The sequence below is a fragment of the Apodemus sylvaticus genome, chromosome 10 (genome assembly GCF_947179515.1).
Source record: "Apodemus sylvaticus chromosome 10, mApoSyl1.1, whole genome shotgun sequence".
NCBI lineage: Eukaryota > Metazoa > Chordata > Mammalia > Rodentia > Muridae > Apodemus > Apodemus sylvaticus.
In genome coordinates, this window is record NC_067481.1 from 17,551,347 (window position 1) to 17,566,636 (window position 15,290).

A 15,290-nucleotide genomic window follows, 5' to 3' on the forward strand; every position below is an offset into this window, starting at 1 on the left:
TGTGGTGGGGGTGGGTGGGGGTGTTCTTCTGTGGTGGGGGTGGGTGGGGGTGATAAAGGCCTTTGGCCCCAGGTATCAAGTTTTATAACTAAGTCAAGAAGAGCTTTCAAAAGCATCTGAATGACATTATTTACAGCTGAAAGCAAGAGTAATAAAGTCCTCCAGTCCCTGGTTGTCCTCTCCGGGAGAAAGGGAACTTGATAAATCCTCCCTTTTGTGCGATTTGGTAAATAATTCACTCTATGCTGCCTTTGAAGCAAAGGCCAGTCCTCTGTTTGGGGCAGGAAAGACTCATGCTATCTAACAAGGAGCTCAAACAGAGGGAAAGTTTAGAGTGCCTCAGGCTCCTCCCATCAAGGGCAACATCTGTGGGACAAAACTGTGTCCTCTGGGAACCACACGTAAATTGGGGTAACTAGGCAGAAAGGTCTGCCTCCTGGGAAAGGAGCCAAACTTAACTGCTGAAGAATTCACTTCGTAAATAGCAAATAGCACGCAGGTCATTAAAATCCCAATCACAGTTTCTTCCTAATCCTAAATAGCACTGTCATGCAGCCGTAAGTTGGAATGCATTTGTAGGAAATGGCACCTTTCACTCAGATTAACCATCCACATTTTCTTTAATGAAGTCAAGACTAAATTGACTTCTAAAGTGTTGTCCTCTTGGGCAAATCGCCAACTGCTGCTCCTTATTTCATAGTTGTAGGGGGGGGGGGGGGGTGGGAGGATATGGGGATGTTCCAAGTCAATTTCTCATTCAAAAGACTCTTAATAGGAATTAGGTTTTTAATTCAACTATCTTAAGGCTAGAGTAGAGCCAGTGAGGTCACTCTGCTGACACTGTATTGAATTGAGGTTGGGTTTTAACCATTATACTCTGAGGGTAAGCTTGAATCAGGCAACTCCATCCATTCTGTGTGATAGTTAGCCTTCTCACTAAAACCTTGGTAGTTGTTTGCTTTGCCATCTGTGGATAAAAGTCATTAACATGAACCTTTGAGGTCCCCTCAGTGATCTGGGCTGTCTACTAATAGCGATGTTCTTCAGACTGATCAAGCTCCGTGTGGGACTCACAATACTGACAAATAGGGAATTAGTTCACTTTCCATTCTATGAAACATCAAACTTGAAGAATTATCAGGCTAAACCCCACCAGGGTTTAAGAAGAGATCCCACTCGGTGGAAGGATATCTTTTTCACCAAACAGCAGATGTGACAAAGCAAATGTGTGTTCAAGCCACCATCTTTATCTTCCTGTCATGTTCTAGGCAGAACCCAAGACCCATAGAGCTATGAGCGGACTGGGGCCGGCTGCCCAGCCAGCACAGGGATTGGAGATTAATATCAGTACCATGGAGACAGAGTGAGAGGGTACAGCAAACTGAGATGTAGTCCCCCCCATCGCCAACCTTCCCCCCTGCCAATCCCACCCTCATCCCTAGAGTGCTTAACTACCATGCCCAGGGCCTCAGGTTAAAGGGGAGAAGAGAGAAAGAGGCTAAGGCTGGGTCCCAAGTTGGATCACAAATTCAAAGCCAGCCTGGGTCACCTAGGAAGACCTTGTCTCTACAAGAAGAGGTTATGGAGGAAAAGAAAGTTAGGTAACAAAAGGTCCCTGGTGGGATGGGAACCTTTGGTTTAATGGGTGTTGACTCTTCTGATTCCTAATTAGCATAACAAAGTGAAAATTTAAAGATTTAACCTGAGTCTGTTGAGGAAAAACTGGGAGCTAGGAGCTGGCCACTTGGCCACCTTGAAGGGTTTAATTCAGATAAATACCTGCCAGGACAGAAAAGAGGATTTGGTTCCTGAATTATCTAGATACTGATCTAATTCACCAGCTGAATCCAGTTTCCTGCTTCACATTTCTAAAGAATTTAGGGCTGAGCCAAGGTTGGTGTTACATCACCAAAACTAATTTCCACATCAGATTTAAGCAAGATAAAAAGCCCAGGACACAGTGAAACCCTTCTGTGACATTTGCCTTCCAGGTTAGCCCTCCTTCTGTGCTGTGTTACACCAGGCCTTCCCAAATGAAAACTGTAGCTTGAGAATTTGGTTTGCTTCCCTCGCATACCTTGGCACGATGACAACCTGTACCCTTCTACATCCTAGATGTCTTGCTGTGCGTGAGCTGTATTAGAAACCCAAACATGGCTGCTGATAGCCTCAGACTAGTCTGTGCCCTCTCCAAATAGATTTCTCACACAGAAGGCCCCATATTCTCACTGTTCCCTGCAGGCCGTCCAAAGGGAGTCGGACATTCCACACAGCTAGCTGCCCCTGGGCAGGCTGGACCCAGTGCTCCACTTCAGCCCTCTCAGGCGCTGTTCATGGGACAGTGCTTAGGAGATAAAATGCCTGGACTCTCACCCAGGCCCCCATTTCTGATTCACTATAGGTCTTTTGGAGTTTCTCTGTTCCTCAGCTTTGTCACCTGTAAAATGGAGAGACGAGGGGGTAAAAACAGAATCGGTGTGCTGGGTAAATGTAAAGGCTCCGTGATAAATACATATTTTACTGTTAAGCGGTGCTGACCACCCAACAGATTGTGGCATTATGTTATCTAGGACAGGAGAGTCTATGGTAAGAAGCACCAACTCAAAAACTTCAGTTCCTGTGCCTAAAATTTGCTCTTTCCTCCCCTCCATATCATCCTCATAAAAACTGAAGGTATATCTTCAAAACTCTCTCTCACAAGGGGCTTGAGACATGGCCACACCTTGTTACTTTTGGAGAGGACTTGGGTTTGATAGCCAGCACCTACAGGGTAGCTCACAGCCATCCATAACTTCAGTTCCAGGGGGTGCTAGGACCCCCTTCTGGCCTCTCTGGGCTCCAGGCATGCATATGCATGATGCACATACATTTACATATGCAGATGACTCGTGCACAATAAAATAGAATAAATCTCAAAGAAAAAATTAATCTCTCACATACACTTTTACTACATTCTGAACTTCCACAGCAAAAACATCAAATAGGAGATGATAGATAATCAGACTTCATTCCCCAAGCCAGAGGTAACCATTATCTCCAACAAGACATGGAAAGTTTAGGCAGCATGTTGAGGCGCAGCAGGATCTGACATGGATTGGATCCAACAATTCTCCTTCAAGGTGAACCCTGGTGTGGAATGGGAAATTAGCCTGGCAGGGTTGCATAACAGTTCAGAATTCTGTGAGACATAGAGCACTCAGCAGACTCACAGAGCACAGGTACAGCACAGGACCCATGGGGAAACTGTGGGGCTTCCAAGACCTTTCTCAGTCCCAGCCTGGCTTGGAAAAGAGCTGTGTCTCCTTCCCAGGACATGCAGAGGTATCCAAAGGTCGCAGTGATGGGAGGTTACCTTCCTGCAGTGCGCTCTGCCCCAGGGTCAGGCCCGGAGGCAGCCACTGAACCCGCTCCTGCTCTCTCTCTTAACCTGGAGCTTGAGCAGAAGCCCCTCCAGCTATGTTCCAGGAAAGTGGATCTGGATGCGGTCCTGGGAGCCTGCTTCCAAAATGTTGCCCTTTAAAACCAAGCCAAATGTTCGGAAATGCCCCTCACTTAGCATTCAGTTCACTGTGTAGTCATTACCAGATTCAGACAGGTAGGAGGAGCCAGACCCAGCTCGCCCTACCGGGCCAAATCTTGTAGACCCGTTCTTGTAAAACTCAGGCAAAGCAGTGAATTTAGGCTTCAAAAGATAAAAGTCTAAAATAGATGTGGTTGCTTTTGGATTAGGAATGTTTATTTAAAGAGCAGTGTGGAAGTCTCAGGGCAAATCCTTAATCTTCATAATTTGCCTTGCAAGTAAATGCTGTTGAAGATTTTCTCAGAAAGGCCAAGGTTAATGGGTTTCTCAGCAAGTCCAGCTGATGCCCAACAATTTTCCAAGCTGTCTGCCCAAACCAGAAAACAAAACAAAATAAAACAAAGCAAAAAAACCACCAAAAACAAGAAAACAAACAACAACAAAACAATATAAATGAATCCTCCTGGCTTTATTGAGCATATCCTAATTCTCAGCCCATTCTTGGTGATTATTTGACATTGAGGCTCAGAATGCCAGCTTTACTTGAGAGCCCTACAACTATTAGGTTAGCAGCCTCCCTGAACTCAGGGTCCTTGTCAGTAACACAGCGCTGCAGTATTGCCCCCTTTACCAGACAGACAGGAGGGTTAAACTGCTGGATACTGGCTATACCTCAGGGAAACATTGGTCCCCAGTAAACTCCAAGGTTATGAAGCCTGCTCCCGGTATAGTCTGTGTTTCTAGGCCTGGAAGCTCTGTGAGGACAGTGCTTGGCCAAAGAAACTTTCGTTTGAGATGTGAGAGGCATTGTGACTTAGCTATATATTGGTTTGTCAGTGAAGTCATCCATTTACCAAACACATTTAGAAATACAGTGCTAAGTTTAACACTGAAGGTAGCTACAATATGAAGAAGGAACTGGTCAGGCAATCAAGGGAAGCCAGATGCAGCCAGCGACCATTCCCTCTGGCACATTTCATGGGTTCCGTGGATCCGTGGGTCCAGGGAGGGCTTTACCTGGAACAAACACCAAGAAGACAGGGACATGAACTGGCTGTCACTTTGTCTCAGTGAGGGCTTGTCTGTGTCAGGTTGACCTGTAGGTGTGTCTGTAGGGGACTGTCTTGATGTGGATAGACTCAGCCCCCTATGAGAGGCACCATTCCCTAGGCATTGGGTCCTGAACTGTGTAAGAGTGAGGCTGAGCGGAGCACAAGCAGGCATCCAGTGAGCATGTGTGCATTCGTTCCTCCCGCCCTTGACTGTGGATGATGCGGTCTCCTGCCTGGCCGCTTCCCTGCAGCTATGGACTGTAACCTGGGTGTGTAGGCTAAAATGAACCCTTTTCCCCACCACGTTGTTTCAGGGTATCTTATCACAGCAGCAGAAATGAAGCTAGGATGAGGGGTTGCAATGTTTAAGGATGTAAGCCTGGGAGAATTTGGTGAGTTAGTTGTGTAGCTCAGAGCAAGCAGAGAAATCAAGGAGAACTCAGAGATCCATCCAGGAAAGCAAGAACAATGAAGGTGCTTTGTCAAGGCTCAGGAAGCAAGCAGAGAATGGTTCCCATTCCATGGGTGGACTTCCCAGGGTGTAGCCCAGACAGCCAGCTGGAAGAGCCTAGAAGCCTCTGAATGTCCAGGTCTAGTCAGAGCACTGCCCACTGCTAATCAGACCCCAAGGACCTTGGGGAGCAAGTGGTTGTTAAAACGGTAAGCTCAAGAGTGGTAGGGGATGGCAAAAGGATGTTTGGCAGACGACCACACCCAGAGAAAAATTTAAGAAGTACAAACTGCTCCAATAAACAGTTAGGAGTGGCCCACACATATTTGAATCGTCTCTAACAGGATACTCCAGCCTTTGTGGGATGGAGATCCTCCACTGTAGGCAAAGACGTCTATCAGGAGGTTACAGTAGCGGATGATCATTCACTGTAGAATCAGAACTGATGTTAGCTGCAGCATTTCACAAAGGTGCCTGGTGATAAGGCTCACTGTAGAGGTCTCACCCCCACCTGTCAGTGTCACACAGCTTTAATGAAATACCTGAGGTGGCTGATTTACAGAACATTATTTGGGGGGACTGGTGAGTTGGCTCAGTGGGATAAGAGCTCTTGCCACCAAGCCTGGTGACCTGAGTTCAATCCCAAGGACCCACATGGCAGAAGGAGAGAAGTGATTCCTCAGGGTTGTCCTCTGACAGCCCCCTGCTCCCTACATCCCACAACCCAACACACATATACAAAATATTTCTTTTTAAGATTACAACGGTGATTTTGGTTCATAGTTTTGAAGTTATCAGCCCAAGATCACGTGGGCCTGTTGCTTTGGGGCCTTCAGTGATATCACTCACCATCACACACATCAGAGGAGTAGCTGTTGGGACAAAACTGCTACCTCCTGGTCAGGAAGCAAAAGAGGAAGGGACCAGAGTCCCACAATCCCCATTGAGAACACAATTCTGTTGACCCTGAGGACTTCCCACAAGCCTCTGGCTCCCAGCAGGGCCATCCTGCGTCATGAACTATTAACAGGCAGACCTTTTAAAAAAAAAAAAAAAGAATTATTATTTTATGTATATGAGTACAATGTTACTCTCTTCAGACACACCAGAAGAGGGCATCAGATCCCATTACAGATGGTTGTGAGCCACCATGTGGTTGCTGAGCATTGAACTCACGACCTCTGCAAGAGCAGTCAGTGTTCTTATCAGCTGAGCCATCTCTCCAGCCCAACAGGCAGATCTTTAGAGGGCTCTAATCCAAACCCTAACAGCATTTGTATGTCAGGGAGAGTGTGTGTGTGTGTGTGTGTGTGTGTGTGTGTGTGTGTACATGCACTGTCCTGACCATGTTGCAAACAGGAGTCCCACGGCAGAGGATTGGGCATCTTTCCCCCAGCCTTGTTCACCAAACCCCAAAACTTTCTGATTCCTCGAGTGTGGGAGAGCCAGAGACCATATGTCTAAAACAACCCGGTGCAGTGTCTAGGTCTGGTCTAGAGGGGAACAAGGCTGCAGACAGCGGACATCACCTGCCTCATACTACGCATGAGGAAACGGGGTCTGAGAATATAAGCCACTGATTCAAGGTGACCTAGCTGGCTGGTGGCAGGTATGAGGGAGTCAGTCGAATGCTGGCTCCATCAGGCGCACACACCGCCTCCACCGAGGTTAGTTAGAGCAGGAGGTTAGTGAGCAGTCATTAGCTTCACCTGGATTCCTCTCTGGTCCACCTGCCTTCCCCCAAACTTTTGGCTCTTCTCTGTCCCCATGAACCCACCAGGAGCTTCTTTCTCCTTTCTGCAGCAGAAAGGTTAGATTAGGGTATGGCCACAGGCCAGGGGAGGGGTAGGGGTGGAGGTGCAGCTGGAGAAGCAGGGGAAAGAACTTGCTGGAAGGGAGAGACCGTGCGGGCCACCATCTGTTGCTGCCAGAACAGCTCTCTCGGCTGGCGGTGGGAGCTGAGGACCCAGCAGAAGCTTCCAAGGCGCCTCAGGACGCTCAGGAGCGCTCAGGAGCTTGCCTGGGAATCACTTTCCTGCATCTGCCAGGGCTGCATGAAACTATTCCTGGAAGTGGTTTGAAGGTGAAGCCACATTGAAGGGCTCACTCCTTGTATGACCCAAATCCGAGCAAGTTTACCAATTACTGCTGCCTCCTCCTGGGCAGGAGCCAGGGCTCCACCTATGACACCAGACACAGCACGCCCACCCTAAAAGACCCTCCCCTCCCTTTTTTGGAGTTTTTATTCATCCACAGACTTTTTGAAATGTCCTTTTCCCGTGAGTGCTGCTTCCTGACTGCTTTCTTTCTTTCGTGCAGGTGACAGCAGCGAGCAGCCCCTGTTCTGTGTTGAATATTCCCCTTACTGCTCCGTCTTTGCTTTCTCCCCGGCCCGGCAGCCCAATACCAATTACTGCTGCCTCCTCCTGCCCCTAGTTCCACCAGCCTCCCAAGGGGCCCAGAGCCCTTCCACCTCCCTCCCTCCTGTCATCTTCCCCACCTTTTCCAGCCCGCCCTCAGGCCCACCGAGCCCCTTGCCGGGGTCTCCAGCATCTCTCTGCTACTTCCCTGTCTCCCAACCGACTCCAGCCGAGACCCCTGTGCTGTGCCTCCCGGGCCCCAGAAGGCCCAGTAAAATTTACCTCATGTGGTAAGTCACCCCTAGCGAGGCACACAGCACGAGTCAGGGAGTGGGGGACAGCAGAAGGCAGGTGGACAGGAGCAGGCCAGAGCAACCAAGGGTGTGCTGGGGAACAGGAGGAGGAGACTGCGTGCTGACACTTCCCCTGAGATGGGCGTCTAGTGGAAAAAAGAGTGAATGACCAATAAAATCCCGTCATCTCTGGAGATGCCTCTTGATTTCTGAACTCTTGCGTCGGACACTCTTTGGAACCTCACCATCTCAAGCCAACAGACTCTTCTGGGTCTGATGATACCCTTGGCCAAGGTTACCCCAAGAGGGTGACGCCGGGCCAGTGGTTCTGAAAACACATGCTCTGGAACTGAAAAACCCAGCCAGGGCCACGCTGAGGAGGGACAAATTAACGTGCGCAGCGGGTATTTACGGTCCCCTTTCCAGCCTTCTTATTAGACTTTGCATTTCCTAAAATCGAAAATTCCCACCTCCTGAGTTCCAAAATAAAGCATATTTATGGCACATAATTAGGCTTTAATTAAGATCTCCTCTGGGTATGTGAGACAACATACATTTCCAGCACACTCAAATAGGCAAATAGACTCGACCTATTATTTGTTCTATACAGAAAGCTGCCTATTAAACCCAGACAACGGCGGCTCTTGTGGCAAAGCTGCAGTTCTTCCCATGATCCAAAGGAAGCAATAAAGCGTTCCAAAGAGGCGCCGAGCAGTGGAATCTCAGCCCCTCTTAGGCACTAAGGATGGCAATGAAGGTGGCAATGGGAGAGATGGGAGATCCAGGAATGCATTTTCCTCCCCTCCCCTCCACCACCTCTCTCTCTCTCTCTCTCTCTCTCTCTCTCTCTCTCTCTCTCTCTCTCTCTCTCTCTCTCTCGCTGTTCTCAATGTGCCCATCAAGCCTGGGTCTGTGTGGAGCAGGAACAAGGTGGAGTTGATTCTCAGTTGTATAAATATGCGACTTCTACTTTTTTCCCCTTTCCTGATCAAATTATGAACTACCAGCGACAACTCCCTGGCAGTATCAAAAGAGTCAAGGGCAGATACCTTTTATATAGCAGCGGTTTGGTTCCCAGCCTCAGGGATGCTTGTGTCCTGGAAGAAGTCGCGGGCTGTATAGTGTCTAGAACAAAGTACGTGCTTTCTTAAATCCACTGGCAGACAAGATAACAGACTTTCCTGCACCACCGCCCTAAAGAAAACCTCCTTTGTCATCAGGTAGAAGGCTCATCTCCCGGCAGAGCTATTTATGGTTCAGATTTCCTTCATGATTAATATTTGCACCATGCCATGGTGAGGTCCCATCCTAGAAAGGCCCCAGCAGTCTGTTCACACAGATGAAGGGATTGAAAACCCGAACTACGTGGCATCTGGAACTCTTACATCTGTGTACATACACTATATCATTGAGGCCACCTCCCTTGCAACTAAGCACATAGGCAGAGAAAACATTTCCATGAGTGCGCTTTCTTCTGAATCTCAAGGGCACCTGCAAGGCAAAGGCCCACAGTGAAGCCATATTAGATCATAGCCATGAAGGTCGTGACCGAGATGTCTTACTCATCCTTGTGAGCCCTCAGATTACCATATAGCCAAGGCACAGAGGTATTTGTTGAACAAATTATAATAAAAGGACTTGCTATTTGCCTTCTGGATTTTTTTTTTTTAACAAGAAAGCCTGTGGGAGAAAATCAACAAGAGCTACCTAGGAACCAGAGCCTCTGCGTAGATTATTAACCCGTGGAAGTTCCTTAACAGTGAATTCCGGCGTTCTTGTGAAAATGACTTCCAACCTGCCGCTGTTAGTGGTGCTCCGTGCTTTACGAATGAAGCGCCTGCCAGTTTTAGTAGCTAAGAGGCACCAGGTACCAAATCAGGCCGCGTATGTGCATTATTGCTAAAAATTACTGTAACCTAACAAGATACGAGCAATCCTGTTGCAAGATATTTCCTATCCATTCACATTGAGGCAGTGAGAGGCCAGTGATTGGAGGGGAGAGAGGAGGAGGAGCTAAGGGAAGTGAGGGGAGGAGTCAGAGAGAGAGGAAGGCTCTGTGGTTGAGTTGAGCACGGCAGAGAGGAAGATGCATATATCCAGATGGCTTCAAACATGTTTCTGGTGTTTTGGAGAGGTTAGAAATGTTGGGATAAGACTTTATCATTGTAAATTGGCATTATGAAATTGGGAGTTTCTTATACATAAATATATTTGGTTAACGATTCAAGTTTAAGAGTCATGCTTTACCGGATACTTGGAAGGAGTGGTGCAGAGGCCTGGCGGGGCAGGACTCGTTATTAATTATTACCCACTACACAGTCCCATTTTACAGCTTCAGGAAATGAGGTGCAAACTGCCAAAGGCCAGGGAGCAGGATTCTGGCTCTACTAACAGCGGTGGGTTTTTCACCAGTAGGCCTGACAAAGCAATGTCTAGGTGTTCAGTCTGTGTGTGTGTGTGTGTGTGTGTGTGTGTGTATGTACATGTGTGTCAGAGTTTATGCAGATGTCCACAAAGGCCAGAAGAGGGTGCTGATTCCCTGAAGCTAGAGATGAGTACTGTTGTGAGGTCCCTAGCGTGGGTGCTGGGAGCCAGACCAAGGTCTTCCACAGAAGCAGTTAGTATCCCTAACCACTGAGCCACCTCTCCTGCCCCAAATTTTCAGCTTCATTACTTCAGTTTGTGGAGAGGTCAATTAAAAAATAGTAATGATTTGGGAAATCATTTAAGAGATATAGTGCTTTGAGTAAAGAAAGCAGCTTTCTGAGTATCAAAAGTAACTTTTAGATCAAATGAGCATTTTAATTTAAAAATTAATTCTAATTTTAAAGTTCCTCATCGTTTGAGCTGCAGGCATCTTCTTAAGCCCTGTCAATCATTCTAGGCAATTATCATTACTCCTGGACCATGGCATGAAACACGCAGGCTGGCTAGGAGACCCGCTTCCTCAAGGAATTTACAGTCTACTGAAAGAGAAAAAAAAATTACCCGTTTCCAATATTTAAATATTAGAGATGATTAAAAACCAGGAATAAAGGCACTGGAAAGGTAGAGTCAAAGCATTTAGAGGACATAAAACCAGACCTTGAAGGCTCTTGGGTTGGTGCTGGCCAGGGAGGATGGAAAGGCCCTGTGGAAGGAAGGGTCTCTCCCCATACCGGTGTGGGTGGAGCAAGAGTGCGTGTCAGGGCTGTGAGATCACAATGGCGTCTCTCCAGGACCTTTGGGCCAAGTCCTAACTTGCTCACGTGGCCTGAGCCCCAGGCCTGCCTCTTCTTTCAGTTCTGACTTTTCCTCAATGTGTAAGAATATGGCCAGTGTGGGGGCCAGCAAGAGGGCTCAGTGGTTAGGCACTGTCCATGCAAGCCTGACAGTTTGAGTTCAATACCCAGAACCCAGGTAAAGGTGCAAGGGGAGAGCTGATTGTATGAAGTTGTCCTCTGACTTCCACATGCCCGCTCCACACTTATGTCACACACACACACACACACACACACACACACAAATGACAATAAATACAGTTCTACATAAACTTTTAAAAAAAGAATGCCCCGACTTCTCCCTCTGTTGGCTGAGAGGTGTGAAGCAGATTTTGATCTCTAAGAGCTCAGAAGAGGGCCGAGGCCTCTGGTGATAGAGAAGCCTCAGGCTTCAACCAACACAACTCTGGCAGCCGAGACACTACCACAGGCAGCAGCAGACCCCCCCCCTCCTGTCATCCTTCCCCACCTCCCCTCTCAGAGACATCACATCTCATCACACCCTATGCTCTCTGAGGGACAGTCTCCTTTCTAGAGAGCGCCTTCTCTCCTTCCCTGTGTCTCCAGCTATGGATAGCAGCCTCTATTTGCCCTAAGTTGGCCCAGTGCTGCCACCCTCTCTCTCCTTCCAGGGAGTTCCCTGAGGGGTTCTGACCTCTGTCATGAAGCACAGAACCCTCTGAGGCCGATGAAAAAAATAAGTTGGTCTGATCGTTGGATTAAATTGGGTTTCACGGGACGCCAAGGAGAACTTCCGTGCCTTCCTGGGTCTGAGTGGAACTATTCCCACAACCACAGAGTACAGTCAGGAACGTAAATCCAGTTGTCTTCACAAGCCTGTAAAGCCTGGCTCTTGCACACCAGTCAGGGGTCCGTCCCAGCCTCACCCCTGCGCTGACTCCTGGCTGTATCTACTTCTGAAATAGCTGAGTCTTTAAAATGCGGATGAGCCAGGAAAATTCTCTTTGGGGATGGAGTGCAGATGTTGATGATTTAACTGCCTAGTGAACTCATAAACTTGTGGAGATGCTTGGAAAATAAGAGACTCTCACCCCCCCCCAACTCTCACCCCTCCCACTCTCACCCCCCCCCACCTCACCCCTCCCACTCTCACCCTCCCCGACTCTCACCCCCCCACTCTCACCCCCCTCCGACTCTCACCCCCCTACTCTCACTCCCCCCCCACTCTCACACACACCTCCCCCCCCCCCATTCACATGCACTGTTGCTGAATACATGTGAAGCACCTCGAAGCTATTCACGCCGACCAGAAACCTAGTTCCAAACGAGAACTACTAGAAAATGTTCACTGGGAACTTGGTCCACGGTGGTCACTGTCTTCCCCGGAAGTGGGTTGGCAGGCAAAAGGACAAAGGTTCCCAGGCGCTTGGAACACCTTCTCATTGGGTGTCTGGTGCTAACATACAGCAACGGACAGGAACACCCTGCTCCAAGCCCTAGTGAGTGCTGGGGGGCATATAGCCATTGCGCACCAAGCACCTCCTCAACAGCATCAGCACCCATGGGTAGGAAGACGGAAACTTTATAGAAAAAGGAAAGAGGAGATGGAGAGATGGCTCAGCTGTTAAGCGCACTTGGTGGTCTCCCAGGGGATACAAGTTCGGTTCCCAGTACCCACATCAAGTAGCTCACGACCTGTAACCCCAATGCCAGGGCATCTGGGCCTCCTTGGGCCCCACAAAGACCCATACTCATCCATCTTGGTTTTTTTCTTTAAATGATAAAAGGAAAAATTCCATGTACCCTTCCTGCAGGAATCACGGAGTCTATGAAGCCTTGGGAAAGTAGTCATAGTATTTCCGTATTACTGGTAGGGAACCCAAGCTTTCATGGCTACAAAGGGAGCTAACTAGATTTCAAGCCCCTCTCTTCTCTGACTTCTTGGTTCAATGCTCTTAACTCTCCACCCCAGCCCCATCTTCTACCTTCTTTGATGATTTTTTTTTGATACAGAAAGTATCTGTCTGTTTAAAAAAAAAAAAAGGAAGAAAGAAAGAGTTATTGAAAAGCTTTTGCACCTTTCAGCGGCACAAGCACCAAAGATTTTATCAAGGAAGAGGAGGCCAAACCTGGGGAGACTGACAGTCAGCCCAGAAATGCACAGCCCAAGAGCATCTGTGGAGAGAAGCAGGCAGAAACCACAGCTGTCCACAAAGGCATCAGGACCCCTGGGAGCAGGTAAGGACTGTGGCTGCCACCTCGGTCCTCAGGGAGGACCGACGTGTGCTGGTACCGTATGGGGACTGTGACTTTCGGCCATCTTTGCTTTTATGAATTGGAGAATTACCTTTAAGTGAAATATCTGAAAGGTTCACAAGTAAACTCTTTGATAGCAGCCTCCAAGAGAGTAGGTGGAGTTGATCATTTTTTCCTCTCTCTCTCTCTCTCTCTCTCTCCCATTACACCAAGAGAAAGACTGCCCGCTTTTGAGTGGACTCAGGCAGAGACGCAGCCCGCAGTTCTGGGGAGGTCCCACCAGGCTGCCGTGCCCACACACCCACCAGGAAAGGAGGACTGAAGTCCATGGGTGGCAGACTGCCCCCTCCCTCGGGGAGCTCCTCACTTGAGATCCGGGGCAACCACACCAGCAGGATCTTTAATGTGTAAGGAATAGCTTCAAAGGGAAAGCCAGCTTCATTTCAAAGGAGTGGCTTAGTGGAAACTTCCCCTCCGAGTTTCAGGCCTGAGCTGGCATCCGAAGGCCCATGCCATGCTGCCAGCTAACCCTGTCACCCTCCCCTGCAGTAGTGCCTCCTTAGGACTCAGAGAGCATGGCATGGCACAGCCAGCCTTCCATGAGAGGAACCGTGGGCACCACACCTTGTTATTAACCAAAGACAGTTTAACTGAGATCCATTTAAACACAGTGCTGGACACATACAGAAGAATTGAGGGCGCTTGAATAGCTTGGAACTGGAGGCAACTTGACTACCCATGAGCCTGTGATGGTGGCCGAGCCTCAAGGGCCCAGGGACGACAGAGTGTCTCCAGGAGAGGACGGCCTTAGAGCAGCAGTCTGCAATTCTAAAACTCTGGTTTCCTCTTCCTCCAAACAGTGGGGTTCTGGGTGTCACATGGTCCCTCCAAAACTCCAGCTCTCTCACCTTAAAATAAAGGTGAAGAATCCCGATTTGCTGCATTATCACCATGACGAAATGAAATAAAACATAGGCCAGTGCTAGACACACAATCTGCCTGCCATCTCTCCAAAATGGCTGCCAATGAATTTGAAGATATGGTTTGAAGCACGAGGGTCTCCATGCATGAAACATAAAGCTTGTATCAGACCCCATCGTAGCCAGGGCATGTCGTCCTTTATGTCAGGGTCCACTGGGGATTTGTTCCGGCTGTTACAGTGGGGCTCCTCCTCATCCCCCAGTTATAGTGTGCTCTTGGTTCCTTCTCTGGAGTATGAACCAGTGACTTGAATTGTCCTTGGTGGGAGATTTGGGACAAATGTGACCAAGATAATATACAGAAGCTCTTGAGAAATCAAGTTTAAAAAAAAATTCACACATGACCACATAAGGGAGAGCAGGAGAGGAGATAACATGGCTTCACAGGCGCCCAGGTGACTAGGAGCCTAATCCTCATAGTTTAAGTGTAGCCTCAATAAATGTAAGTTCACCTGTGAGTTAGCTTCAGCCTACCGAATTGGCTAAGGTTCCAAAATAATGGTTGATATTGGCAAGGAGTGACACTAACTTCCTGGGTATTGTTGTGCCTGATGCTGGTAACACAGGTGGCTGGTGATCCTGCTATGACAGAGATGCCTTCCTGTCCCACCTGGAAGGCAGTGTGGTGCAAACTGTCTGCAAAGGAATTTGGCAACGTGTGTCAAAAGCCTCTGGGTGATTCATACCTTCCAACCTGACAATTCCAGTCTTATCAATCCAGTCTCACAAAAAGAAGACAGGTTGTCCAAGTGAGCAAGTCAAACAAAAGCCTCAAAACACACACACACACACACACACACACACACACACACTGAGGAGCTGGCTCAGAAAGACCTGAGTTCTATCCCTCAGAACCCACATAAAAATCTAGCTGTAGTGGCGTCTGTGATCTCAGTGCTGGTGAGGGGGCTGTAGAAATAGGCAGGGCCCTGGCTTGCTGGCCACCTACTCTAGCGGAATCAGTGAAGTCCCAGTGTCTGTTCTTTTGCTGTAATGAGACACCATAACCACAGCAACTTATAAAAAGAAAGCATTTAGGGATTGAAGGGATGGCTCAGTGGATAAAAGAAAGCACTTAATTGGGGGCTTGCTTATAGTTTCAGAGGGTGAGTCCATGACCATCATGGTTAGGGAGCATGGCAGCAGGCAGGCAGCAG

General features: G+C 48.4%; 1 protein-coding gene across 3 annotated transcripts in view; it reads left to right on the forward strand.

Moving 5' to 3' along the window:
* Marchf10 (membrane associated ring-CH-type finger 10) overlaps positions 1 to 15,290 on the forward strand; it is an 85,023-nt gene that overhangs the window by 35,620 nt on the left and 34,113 nt on the right. The window contains exons 4-5 of one of the 3 annotated variants that reach the window (XM_052195546.1): positions 11,639 to 11,641; positions 12,992 to 13,135. In XM_052195546.1, the coding sequence (XP_052051506.1) occupies positions 11,639 to 11,641; positions 12,992 to 13,135 (147 nt within the window). Of the gene's footprint in view, positions 1 to 7,342; positions 7,678 to 11,638; positions 11,642 to 12,982; positions 13,136 to 15,290 lie in introns of those variants that run through there. The other 2 variants (XM_052195545.1, XM_052195547.1) reach the window with 2 other exon arrangements.